The 13,853-nt window shown below is 34.3% G+C and overlaps 1 protein-coding gene and 1 long non-coding RNA gene across 3 annotated transcripts; one reads left to right on the top strand and one right to left on the bottom strand.

Annotated features, from left to right (window-relative positions):
- Nucleotides 1–562: 562 nt before the first annotated feature.
- On the top strand, nt 563–3,493 carry LOC110726311. The gene is made up of 4 exons (XR_002512353.1): nt 563–918; nt 1,687–1,790; nt 2,464–2,530; nt 2,615–3,493. It is a non-coding gene; the product is annotated as an uncharacterized LOC110726311 (long non-coding RNA).
- A 1,590-nt stretch (nt 3,494–5,083) lies between these two features.
- Nucleotides 5,084–11,822, bottom strand: LOC110726310 (RHOMBOID-like protein 12, mitochondrial). 2 transcript variants are annotated; one of them, XM_021905761.1, is made up of 8 exons: nt 11,413–11,822; nt 10,438–10,567; nt 10,086–10,205; nt 8,371–8,481; nt 8,042–8,080; nt 5,791–5,895; nt 5,656–5,697; nt 5,084–5,455 (listed from the first exon to the last, which is right to left on the bottom strand). In XM_021905761.1, exons 1-8 carry the CDS (start codon nt 11,754–11,756, stop codon nt 5,363–5,365), a joined length of 984 nt encoding a protein of 327 aa, XP_021761453.1. In that variant the 5' UTR covers nt 11,757–11,822; the 3' UTR covers nt 5,084–5,362. The 2 variants fall into 2 exon arrangements, with proteins under 2 accessions (XP_021761453.1, XP_021761454.1); XM_021905762.1 differs by having other exon boundaries at nt 10,438–10,493; nt 11,413–11,760.
- Nucleotides 11,823–13,853: the final 2,031 nt, after the last annotated feature.

Raw genomic sequence — 13,853 nt, 5'->3', positions numbered from 1 at the left:
TTCAATAAACAAATACTTCCTCTCCTTAATGAAATTAAAATTAACAGTATACACATTAAAGTAATCAAATTAAGTATGATCATATTATCATATGCAAGAGGCTAACTGATACCACTGTAGGAACATATTAGATGCATTTAGCGGAATTTCAAGAAACAATTTCTTAGCACCTTAAACATGATCTCATGCATATAATAATATGAATTATAACATTAGAATATCATACCCTCAATGCGTGATTTCCACAAAGCAAGAGGACACTTCTTTCTTCAATTAGAGATCTTTAGAACGTCAATTGTCATTCCTCTAATATTGGTCCATGAACAATGGATGAATCTCCACGTATGCTAGTACGGAACAAGGAACAACTCCTTATAGCTTTTACTGGTGGTTATGTGTGAGAGAAGTTTTTGTGATTAATAAAAGATGTGATATTTCATTTATGTCACTTAATCATATTTATAATAAACTATTGCAACTCTTCACATAATCGCATCTCTTAGGTTTTAAGGCCTATTCATGCATCTTAATTCAAGCATATAGTGACCTCATAGGACCGGATTATTATTAGTAGTAAACTATTCACATTAGTTCACAAATCATAGTTGGTTTCTAGCAAAATATTATGATTACCTAAAATAACCGATTATAATTAATCTCCATATTTGTCCTAATTACAATTAGTAATTACAATTGATTGACGGACATTTCCTTCAATATAGTATGATGATTGTTGTTTTTCTTGCTTTTTATATGATTGTTGTTATCATAAGATTGTTTCAGTATATAAAAGTTTTTTTTTTTTTTTTTGAATTTGATGTTATTTAGTGTTAATTGCAGGTGAAAAATCGCTGGGCGGGGAAAACTATTGTTGACATGTTCTCTGAGGACATTAGAGGGCTAAATCAGAATTACTATGTAAGTAAAGTATCTCAATTTCGTACTTTTGTAGTTCATGTTTTGTATGAATCTAGGAAACGTAATGGAATGGAAGCGGAGACACAAAGGAATTGGGCTATTTTATAAATTTAATTTGTTTTCTTTACCTTATCCTCGTGTTATATAACTCTTTCTATAAAGCATTAAATATTTTTAAAATATGTTAAATTTCAAAGCGCTCTGCTGTTATTGAGCATTGAACTTGAGACCTCTTAACTGTTTGTATGAGCCCAACTGAACTACAAAACTACTGTTAGAGCAGAGAGATGATAAGGTAGAATTTTAGAATCATTAATGCTAAATATTTCTTTGCTATGGTTCTTTGATAAAAAGTATGGAAAAAAACAGAAAAAAAGGAAAATGGAGGAATAGGAGGGGATGGAAAGGATGAGAGGAGGAGAGGAGTGAGGTGAAAAACATAGAGGAAATTTATGTCACTCCTTCCTTCCAAAAGAAATTTAAGTTCCATTCTCTAGATTTTATTATTTACCAAACTTCCTTTTTCTCGTTTTCTCGCCTTTTCTCGAATTGGTTATCTTGTTATGTCTTTTTTTCTACGTGCTACGGTTCCTTATGACAATTGATGTTAGCTGACCCCAAATCATTTTGGGACTGAGGCTTTTTTGTTGTAAGGAATACTTCTTCACCCCTTCTACAAATTATATTGGAGGAAATTAAGAAAACCTTATTATTAGTATTTAAGTTTCCATTGAGATTGTTATTTTATGTTATTTTTTCTTGTGGAAGGGAAAAAAATATTTTCAAATTAGCTCAAGGAGAGCACATAGCACCAGAGAAAATTGAGAATGTGTATGCCAAGTGCAGATTCGTAGCACAGTGCTTTGTATAAGGTATGATTCTACAATTTAACCACTCTTAAATTTCATTATTTTTATGCTTGACATCTTTGACAGGTGACAGCTTAAATTCCTCTTTGGTAGCAGTTGTTGCTGTCGAGCCAGATGCATTAAAGGATTGCTTTTTAGTGTTCCTGTAAGATGTGAGAACTTGCTGGTTTCTGTATTCTTATAGCCACAAGAAACCAGATAGTCATGCTAAATTGATACAACCTTTGAATTTCTTTGACATTTTATCTTCTTGGAATATAATGAGATACTAAATAGTCATATTAAGGCACCTGGACGCTATGTGAGGTGTATACTTGAAGCACTCTGTCACCCTTTAGAATAAATTTTAGCTTCATTATTTACATGTTCTATACATTATTAGTTGTTGCCAGAGCATTGTTTCGTTGTATTTAAATATTGTTTGTGTGTGGATGCTTCTTTCCCAAACTTAGGAAGAGTTGAAGGAGGCTTTCATTTTGGATAGCAATGTCTCACTTAACTATGGAAATGAATAATTACCGTCAGTTTTGGATATCCATGAAAATATTACTACGTCGTATTAATATTGGAATTTGGAACTGAATAAGATGTTTCTTCTTTTTGTATCATGTGTAACCATCAACAATGAATTTTTCCCGTGCTTAGCCATATTGTGAATTTGTGATTGCTTCTACAGGTTTTTGAGAGTTTGGTTTGCTGTGGGAGTTGGTTTCAGTTTAACTTTGCCTTTTGGAGTCACCATGGTTAGAAAAATACCCAATTTTTTTTTCCCTTTTTCCCACCTTTCTTGATTCATGCATAACTCTGTCTGATTTATGTGTGGGCAGATTCTTATTTGGGATTCAGTGGCTACTTTATGTCTATCTGATGGAAGCGATAGGATTAGTAACTTCGACGAATTCCAATTGCGGTGTTGCAGTAAGACATGAAGAGGGTGTTAAGTTACAGAAGTTTTCAGGGTCAGCAAGCGAGTGCGTGGTACCAAGGTTTACAGTCTCAAGTATGATCAGCCCTGTGATATACATTCTTTCGGGATGTGTGCTTCAGAATTCAGATGATGAGTAGAGAAAATATTTACAGTGAATGCAGGAATTGGAATGAGATTGAGATGATGATTACGAGAGGTGTAATGCCTGCTGCACTAAAAATGCAGTAGCAGATGATCAGATTAAGGAGTTTATTAAGAGTTGTCTGGTTGGTTCAGTAAGAGAACTGCTGCATCTGATCTGCTGAGATGCCCGTTTATCATAACCAAAGATTTGTTTGCTGATATAATACTAACAAGGGAGACCAGCATAGGTAATTCAGAAGCTAATGAGAGATGGCATCGAATGGTTCAGAGATATGATGAAAAAGGCAAAGGTGTTTGGAGTCCAAAGCTGTCAAAACTGAAATCAATTTTTCTCAAGAACAAATAAATGATTGATTATTTAGTACAACACTAAACTTTTACAAGATTTTAATAGTTCTTTTATGTTAGATTACATATCAAAATTTGTTATTAAATTTATGTAGTATGCTAGTAAGATTATTTAGGGTGTCAATCAATAAGTATGATTTTACTCAGTTTTAGGTTTCTAACATACTACCTAATAAGTATGTATGATTTTACTCAGTGTTTTGTATGCTTATTTGTTATCAGTTGTAAGTGTTTGATTTGTGTCAAGAACAATGCTAAGTTAGTTGATTGGAATAAAATTCATTATTAAGCAATTTATTTATCTTTCTTTAGATTCAATTGCTGGATTATTATATGGATAATATGACCTAAGCTCGGGATATATATTCTGAAGTCATTAGAATTGTTACTTCAGATGTTTATAGCTTGAGTCATTCATATTAGTATGATATATGAATAAATTTTGTTACTCTAAATGTATATGTATTGTGTCATAATCTAGAGTTTATTTGAGTCAATTTACGGAATATAATCTAAAATCTAAAAATGTAATCCATAAGAAGAGATGAAATAAAAATTAGAAGTTAAGAGCTCTATTTTGACTATAATAAAAATGATTCGAATATAAGTTAATTGTTACATGCGTAAAAAACATGTATAATTTCTTTCCTTCATCTATGAATCATTTATTCGGTTTTATTACTAATGCAACTATTTAGTTAGATCCTTTTAATTAATCTCTTCATTTTCATTTAGTTATTTTTCGTTATATTTCATACAATAAACTAATCAAAGATTATAATTCAATTTTCAGCTATTCATTATTCAAGTAGGATTCTTATGAGTTCTCAAAAAAAAAAAAAAAAGTAGGATTCTTATGAGTTCTCAAAACAAAAAAACAAAAAGTAGGATTCTTATGAGTTCTCAAAACAAAAAAAAAAAAAAAAAAAAAAAAAAAAAAAAAGTAGGATTCTTATGAGACTTGATAATTATTTTGACTTTTGATTTTTTTTTTTATTGAACCAAGTCATTTCATTAATAAAAAATCATACAACAATTACATGTGAAATCTATATTAACAAATACATAAAACATAATCAAATAAAAGTTTCCTTCATCAAAACTACCGTGGTTGAGTAAATAAAAATAATAATAAAACCCTATAGGATAAAAGAGGAGAGAGAAGAGAGAAAAGGAGAAGACATTCATATTTTTCTGGAAAATGACCTTCAACTTCTAATGATTAAATCGTTATTTGTTCATAGCAAATTACAAAAAAAAAATAAAAAATTGGTGAATATTTACAACATTTTTATTAAAAAGGAAAAACTGCCCATAATAATCCCATCTTTGGGTTATTTTTAAGTAGTTGGAGCTGGGAAGTAGGAGAGTTTCCAAAACTCCCACGCCTTTCTTGGTTGGAAAGCACGCAAGCCGTTTTCTTGCTCCGCTTTTCTTTTTTTTTCGTCGAGACTGGGTTGGTCTGCATTTTCTCTTCTCTTGCTTTAGGAAAGTGTATCAATAATCCGACCTTTATACCCAATACGCTCAAAATGGTCCCAACCGGTCATGTAACCTGTTATAACAAGTTACCTGACACGTGGCGGTCTGTGATTGGTAAAAAAAATTTTTTTAAAAAAGTTAGATTTTTTAAAAGAAAAAAATTAAAAAAAACCACCCACCAGCTACCTGAGCCCGATCCCCTAACCCGCGGCTCTGGCCACCGAGCCCCAACCACAGCGCCAGCGTCGCGACCGACCCCTCCCTTGAACCACCAACCCCGTCCCTCCCTCCCTCACACGGCATTCCCCTACCCTCGAAAACCACTTTCCCGTCCCAATCCCAGCCCCCTCCCCTGAAAAATAGTCGCATATACATTTAGATTGACGACCAAAAGTGTAGCCACAGTATCAGAGAACTTCCATTTATGATCAGAGCAATTTCATATTATCTGAGTATCAGATGACAATCAATCACAATTAGAATGTGATTTACACTAGTCAAATATAGCCCTACATTAAAACAACTAGAACCAAAGTTTCAGAAAGCTTTGTTTTATTTTTACCACAATCAGATCACTAACCTAACCCATGAAACATAAAGTCATGCATGATTCCAGCACGACAGCAAATCAAATAGCTTGAGCAACCCCAATTAAAATCAAGAATCACAGTGGTTAGAAACGGAGTTTTCGTGTAACACGTAGCCATGCCACAGCCGCAACTACAGCACCACCCAGGTGAGCTGATCCAGATATGTTTTGATCCCCCTGCAGACAATATGATATGGTTAGTTGCAGCATATCTAGCAACATCACAAGTTCAGACATGCAACTATAGAATAGCTTGTCAGTATGATTTCGATTTTCAAAGTTGGATAGGATTGTTATTACATTTTTTTTTTTTCTTTTCATAGAGGAAGTTGTTGCTAATAGGAACAAAGAACAAGCATAATTAAAAGTCTGCGTACCTCTAAAATCCTCAACACATCCTTTCCAACAAGAAAGACTCCCTGATATCAATTGAATTGATTAAAAACTGCATATATATATATATATATTTAAACATTTAACAGTAAGCTTATTACAAAAGTTAGAGGAGTTACCAGCAATATGGCAGGGACAGGAATGAAGAAGTCAAACATGATCGTCTTTCTTGGGAAGAGGAATATATCAAGAAGCAATATGGCATTGACTGCCCCACTTGCACCCTAGAAGTAAACTAGTGAGAACATTAACAAAATTCCTAAAACAAATTGAATGACATTCTGAATAGAACCAAGTCTCTCAAGAGATAAATTAAGTCAAAAAGCGAATAAAAAAACAACAGCAACAAAGCCTTAGTCCCAAAGCGAATATACAGGATAAAAAATTAGTACTACATAATAAGAGATGAAATAAAAATAAGAAGTTAAGAGCTCATATTTCAGTGATAAAACATGAGTTTAGTGGACCCAATTCATTTTGAAATCATGTACAAGATCTCAGAGACCGCCAATTCTTTCTCCTCTCATTGTAATAGATTTATTCTCAAATCACCCCTCCACTTTATAAGGAATCAACAAAGTGAATAAGCCTAGTGCATGAACTATGGACACTAGTATTGTTAACTGCAGAAGCTTGTTTGAGGAATAAAGACTTAGGCAGTCAATTTACTTGTTCCTGAGCCCTGCAGTTAAAAGTTTGCATAACCATCTCACCAATTTCTAACTGTTTGGACTCAAAAGTCAATAGATACTCCAATAAAATAAAGAAGAAAAGGGATTTTTTCACATGAACTTCAATCTTTTCCCTACAATCTGTTGGTCTTTCCACCTTATATTAAAATGATCTCCACAACTAAAAGGCAGATAAGGATATTGATTGTTAGAAATTATTGATCAACTTAAAACAAATATAATCGAAGCTAGAATAGGATGAGCTTAACGTTGTCCTTAGGAAAATATTAGCCCCCACTATAAATGAGATTAAGGAACTAATTTACCCCCAAGATCCATCCTAATCATTTCTATAGACACAATATTTGTAATTTTTACAAAGAGAATAAAATAGATTGATATTTTTTAACATAATCTGCCCATTTGAATTTATAAGAAAAGATAGCAGTTATCTAACCGCCAATAAAAAAATTGGCCAATTGACCAAATTGATAAATTAAAAAGACCCTTAGTCACAATTTGGTAAAAAAAAAGAAATAACTCCAGTGACAATTTGGTAAAAAAAGCTAACCCCAAGTGACAATTTGGTAAAATATATAATCTCATGTGACAAACAACCGAAAAATTACAAAATTTCCGACAAACTACTCTCGAATGCTTAATTGAGTTCGTTTTTCATGGGCTCTTTTTTTTAAAAAAAATCCCTCCTAATTTTCCAACCCTTTATAAGGAAATAACAATTTAAAGAAAAAAATGTTTAAATATTAATTTTCACTTAAATTTTCTACCCCTTATTAAGGAAATTTTCTAAAAAGAGGGTTGGAAATAAATTTGGTATCGGGATTTAGCAAAATAAAAAGGGGATGAAATATTAATTCAAAATTTTAAATGGGAAAAATAAATTTAAAAAACACAAAAACGAATTAAATTAGAACTTTAGAAGAGTTTGATGGAAGGAAAAAAAAAAAAAAAATTGGTCTAAATGTTGCTTGAGTTTATTGTTTTTACCAAATTGTCGCATATGATTAGCTTTTTTTTTACCAAATTGTCGCCGGAGTAAGTTTCTTTACCAAATTGTCACTTGAGATCTTTTTTTTACCAATCTGGTCAATTGGCCTTAACTAGTTCGCTTACTTTTTTTTTTAGCTCGTGTCTCGTGCAAAGTGCTAAGCATTAGTCCTTGACTCTAAGATTAGAAGCATACTTAGTCTTTGACTCTATGATTAGAAGCATACAAACATTTTTTTTAATATCATATGCAAGCATGCTCAAGCTCATATAAAAGATTCAATTCAAATAAATAATCATTTGCACATAATGGTTATAAAGTTATAAATAAGATAAACTACTATACTCTTAACTTTAATACTCAAAATAATATCAACCTCTTTAAGAAAATTCAAGTAACAAAACAAAATTTTAAAAAATAAAATAATAATAAAAGCACTGATTCTCTCAACTTTGATACTGAAATTAATATCAACCTCATTCCAAGTCTTTTATTTTAGATCATGAACTCAAGTAAACCAACTATCCCACTACTTGCTTCAATTTTCTGAAGAATTAAAAATTATAGCATTACCATGCCTTTTTCATAGACAAGGTAAGTCGCAATTATCTACAGTAGATAAACAGCTGATTGTTGTAAAACTACAAAAGAATGGAAACTACCCTATGAAGAGCCTCATCAAAAACTTACCAGCCCAGGAGTTCTTGATGGATCCCTTCTGAAGGTTCCCTGTCCCAGCAGAGAGCAACATATTAAAGAAAAGTGATGCATGTACTCTATAGGTCAAACAATGAACTTGCAACCGATCAAACTTGAAATCAAAAGATAAAACATTAGCACCGAAAGGAAAAATAATAATTAAATATATATAATAATAGAAATCAACAACCATACTAAAAGGCAGAAGAAAAGATATATTTCTCTTCAATATTTTCATAGTGATATTCCACACAATGTTCAAAAAAGAGTAGTCAATGATCCATACACCACACATGTAAGTCAACCTTGATCCCTTATACCTCATATGAATTAGCGAGATAAGCATGGTGCACCAAATAAAATATAGATCCAACAACAGCCCCAGCGACATACAGCTTCAACAGATACTCTGGTCCAAACACACTTCCAATCTGCAAGAACAATGATCTCACCAAGTAAAAAACAAGGTTAAAAGAGCCAATACTCCAATAGGTGAAAAACCTCATACAACTAATAAATATAGCCGTATATGACCCAATACCATACAACTAACTTGCGCCTATGTAGGGGTATTTGGCAGTGTACTGCCTTAGTTTTAAGAATGCAAAGAGGATGCTTTTTTTTTTTTTTTTTTTTTTTTTTTTTTTTTTTTTTTTTTTATGAACCTGTTATAGGAAAACTACTTATGAATCTTTTGCTGGACTACTATGTCACAAAAAGTATAATTGAAATGTATTTATCATATTTTCCACGTTTAATCTAAAGTAGATTTTAGTTTCACATTACAAACTCTTTCACATCAATTGTGAATGGTACTTGAAAGCTAAGTAGCTAATAAAACCAGCAATACGAATAACACACTTTGTGACAAAAGAAATAATGAACAGTCAAACTGTTCTATTCTTCTTTGGCCACAAATATATATATTTTAAACTGTTACATTATACTGAGCAGCAATCGATACTCACACACTTAGAAGGCTATGAAAAGGAAATGAAACCACATATATAATTGAAAAACAAGATATAAACCAGTTTGAATACATAAAAACAAACAGATACAATACAGAGCAAGAAACAGGATGATGAGACTTAACACACCAATATATAAACACAAAAAAAAAAAAAAAAAAAAAAAAAAAAAAAAAAAAAAAAAAAAAACCTTGAATTAATAAAAATCATAGCAGGCCAACAATCCTGTTTTATAAAAACTCTCTCAATGCAAGATAAAATCAAGCCCAGAGCACTCAATGAATTTAAGTACCAACTAGTTACAGCCCTTACAGGTTACAGCTTGTGGCTGACTAATTCAGCATAAAGTTTCCAAGTATAATATAGCTCTTTGATTAAATTCCATATTAATCCTTCCTCAAGAACCTGATCATGCAAAATAAAAAGCAGGCAACTAGAACTTTGACATATTCAAGATCTATCAAACAACAGCTATTTGCTAGTATTTTTTAGAATTCTGTACACTTCAAAACACACCAAGGGGTTAAAAAAAATTGTGTTCAGTAAAGTAACGTTTTAAGGGTAATAAATAGCTGTAGGCAGGTAGTGTTTTCGAACAGAATATTATAATTCTTCAAACAATTTCAAAAGTTTTCTTCTCACTGCTAATAGCTACTACAAGTCTACCACAGCTGGACAAGTACTACGAGAGCTACCTTTTCCTAACAAAGTTTTTATCCACAAAACTAGTTTGCACTTCATAAAATGATTAGAAGATTAAGGCCTATGAATAGTAAACATCTTATCCTTGAGAAAGAAGTATTTGTAGTTGAGCAAGTTTGAAATAGTTCTATTTTGCAATCTAAACCATTTCCTAAAAACACAGTGTAACATGTCAAAAGCAACCAAGTTTTCATTACAAAAAGTTGGCAGGTTTAAATCAATATAAAGATAACAATATGAGGTGTTAATGAAAAGAGCTGTGATACAGTGAGAGCAAAATTAACAACATTTAGTGCAATCAACTTCAGAACTTTAAATAAAAAGCAATGAAATTAACTAGACTATTGAGCAGCCACTCTTACACTACTGCCAAAGAAGTAGAGACCAAGCATGTTGGATCCAATATGTTCCATGTTTATATGGCTGAATGCGGAAGTAAGAAGTGTGTGTATACGTCCACTTTTTATGTTGTCCACTGAAATCTGCATGCCAAGGCAGGGGTACAAAAGCACGAAAAGTACAGTGAGAAACATAGCTGCTAAAATTCACTTATGAGGGCATATCAGCATAGCAATAAGGAAATTTAAAAGCTGCAACTAAATGCATAGAGCAGAAATTGCTAACTAACAATAGATGGTAACAGCATTCAAATTCAATACACAAGTGCGGTCAATTTATACATATCCAAACAAACAAATATTTACAAAGACTTACTGTAAAGTTTCGAAACATGAAATCTCGAGGTAAAACCCGCCACAGCAGAAAAATAGCTGCATTGGCAAAAATTAAGCCGTAAACTACACTATCAGATGAATAACCTGAATATCCTGGGGTCCATGAACTCCTACACACAAAGACAAGAGAAGCAAAGAACAACTAAGTCAGGATGAAAGCAAGAATACTCTTGAACTTTGCCTCCTATTCACAATAGATAGGAACAAACACAAACAATACAAAAACGAACAGAAAAATGCACAACAATGGAAAATTGGACAGTACTTGATGTAAGATGGAATTAGAATTAGATGGGTACAGCAGAAGCTGAATTCCCGCACCTCCCTCTAAACGTTAGTACGCTACACATATGGCATTATAATGCTTAGTTGTCCTTATGTATTGTAATTTGTATAGGACCTATAGGTTGAATATGTAATCATGATGGACTTTGTTGTGCATTAGCATTTGTATACTATCATACACACCTATACATAGATTCCTGAATTTATCATGGCTTCAGGTTGAAAGAAATATGCAATGTGTCACAATCCACATTTATCTTCATAGATTGCATCACTAGACTAGTAGTAGAGACCTACATTTAGGCATTTACACCTTCATATTCAAAATTCTTAGGATGAAAAAATTAAAGTATAACTATACATCAAAAGAAATCCAAGCACAATTCTGGAAATAAGAAACCCATTTGTAAACTCAGAACCCTAATCAAAGTAGCCAACCTAGCAAAATGTCACACAATCAAAACACCAAAAAATGAAAATCAATTGTCACACATAAACCCCACAAAAACCCTAACCTTAGAACCCTAAAATTCCACACGATCATTGAGAAATTCTACTCCAACCCATCAAAATTCATAACCAAAATGTGATTCCCACATCATAAACAGCATTCAAAAACACCAACTTTGTAAATGAAAGACTAAAAAAGAGTAGAGCATACATATATTACCATCCACGCTGCTGAATTGGGCCTTTAATCTTGGAAAAATGGGTAGTAAGAAACCCAACTCTGGAACCCAGAAAGCTTTTGATTGAACCCTTGAACTGAGCACGAGAAACGAAGTGTTTGGAAAGAACAGGGTTTTTGAGGAAGCCATTAATGGTGGATGACCGCCATTGATGGTAAGGAGAGAGAAGAGAAGAAGGATGGGAATTAAGAAGGTGGCTGCCATTGTTGTTGATGGGGTTGGAGATAGAATGAAAAGGATTAGAATAGTGAAAATTGGTAGGAGTTGACAATGATTTGTGGAGTTTTTCAGCGATGAATTTGAGAGAAAGTAGCTGCTTCCTCATTTTAATTATACAGAAGATGTGTTCCAATTTTGCAGTTCAACTTTTTTGAAGTGAACTAGTAATATTATGTCCTTTTTACAGGTTCGTACGTGATGCTATTATGGATTTATGCAATCATTGGGATTTTTTTCCAAACTAAGCCTTGTTGGCAAAATATTTTGCAAAGTGGATGCGTGGCAAAACTATTTACTAAACTAAGCTTCTGGTATAAAATGCAATCTTGAACAGCGTTTTATACCCTGATTTTTTAAAAAAAAAAAATTTAAGTATAAAACGCTGTCTTGGACAACGTTTTTACTTGTTGACTTTTTTTTTGTGATTTTCTTATTTTTGGTTTTAAAAAAATAAAAAAAAATTCAAATACACATAAGACGCTGTACAATTTTTTTTTGTACATAAAACGCTATCCCATACATCGTTTTTCTGCTGGACTGCAGTACCAGCGTCCAGCAGCCTCCCCACTCCAAATTCTGCCCTCAACACACCATCCCCAACCTTCAATCAGCCACCACCCTCAAACACCACCCCCACCACCAACCACCACCTCCCGTCACTTTTGACCACCCTTATGCACTTCAAAACACTCCAACCACCCCCACCACCCCCAACCTTACCACCACCATCGACCACCACCAACCACCACCTCCTGGGACTTTCGCCACCCTTAAGCACTTCAGAACACTCCGAACACCCCCAACAACACTACAACCACCATGAGCCACCACATTAACCACCACGGGCCATCGCTTCTACCTTGTTTCTCATTATGGAGCCCAAATGTCTTGTGTTTGATATATATCAGCCTAGAAGGATCTATTTTGACTTACATAAGTCTGATTTGGACAAATAAGGAAATTAAAATTCAAACCACACACAGACTCATTCAAAAAATATTTATTATATTAATAATGTAAGTGTTATATACATCATTCTAGAATATCCGGCTACAGAAAATAAACCAGATAATACTATCCCGATTCATTTATTCGGGGTAACGGTTATCTATCCTGTCTGTCGTCCCTCCGTCTGACACGACGCCGCCTGTAATGAGTAATGGTGGTGAATGGGTCTCGGGGCGGTGAGGGAGTCTGCTGGCTGGACGATGGGTCCTCCTCGGTAGGGGTGAGCGCAAAACTGTGGATGATGTAATCCTCTGCGTCTCTGGGTGAGGTAAGATCACCTCCACCGCTACTCTGGCCGAGCTCGAACTGTGAATGGACGGAGTGGCCATCACGATCGTCCCGCTGGTGGACGAGATAGTCGTGATCATATCTCTATAAGGTAGCCACGCCCATATCTCGCACCCGCTCGACCTGGGCTCTGGTGGGTCTGTCTGCAAGGGCGACTAATGGTGCATCAACCATCGCCACCATATCCGCCGCCTGCAGTAATCATCGATCAGTCAATTGTATGATATAGAAATTTACAAATTGATGAAAATATGTAGAATAAAAGAAACTCTCATATCCGCTAATGACGTCATATGCTGGATGGTAATGTGTGGATGGTGGTGTGTAGCTGATGAAACGCCATGTAACACTCCTGTAACAGACCATGTACGGATCGTGAGGATCCATAATGCCCTGCATCGGATCACCTCCAACGACGAACTCCAACCTTTGCTGCCATAGGTCAATGTAAACCCTATGCTCCACTGACCAGTTTGTCTCCCCCTTTCCCCGACGGTCAACGTCGTGCAGGCGGATACTAGTGTCACACTGCTCGGGGACAGGCTGGTGTAGTCCAAAATGTTGCATGACTCGGTCGGGTAGGTGACTCTCCATAACCTCGAAACATATCATGGGGGTCCTGGCACGCCACTCTGCCTGATGATCCAACAGATGAGCAGGCATGACATCAACCAAGTCAGCTACATACGGATCCAATGTCACCTGCAAAAACACATCAAAAGTAATACCGTAAATAAGTTAGTGCACTGACAAGAATCATATTAATTAAATGTTTACAAATTCCTTTTAAGTTACCACCTAATCCTTGGTGAGTCGGTCAAGGGCGTCTCGGTGATACGAAAGACCCCTCACCGCATGCGCATGTGTCAGGGGACCACCCACCTAATACCAAAAAAATGTTTTAGTT

Source organism: Chenopodium quinoa, unplaced genomic scaffold, assembly GCF_001683475.1.
Source record: "Chenopodium quinoa cultivar QQ74 unplaced genomic scaffold, ASM168347v1, whole genome shotgun sequence".
Taxonomy (NCBI): domain Eukaryota; kingdom Viridiplantae; phylum Streptophyta; class Magnoliopsida; order Caryophyllales; family Amaranthaceae; genus Chenopodium; species Chenopodium quinoa.
Note: the sequence above shows the minus strand (reverse complement) of the source record. Positions and strands in the feature narration are given on the sequence as shown.

What these genes read in the sequence shown, in the direction of transcription:
- LOC110726310 (XM_021905761.1), bottom strand. Translation starts at nt 11,756, where the DNA reads ATGAGGAAGCAGCTACTTTCTCTCAAATTCATCGCTGAAAAACTCCAC. An exon ending in ATCTCGCTAATTCATATGAG is followed by an intron (nt 8,081 to 8,370) that starts GTATAAGGGATC and finishes CTGCTGGGACAG; the next exon opens with GGAACCTTCAGAAGGGATCC. An exon ending in CATCAAGAACTCCTGGGCTG is followed by an intron (nt 5,896 to 8,041) that starts GTAAGTTTTTGA and finishes GTTTACTTCTAG; the next exon opens with GGTGCAAGTGGGGCAGTCAA.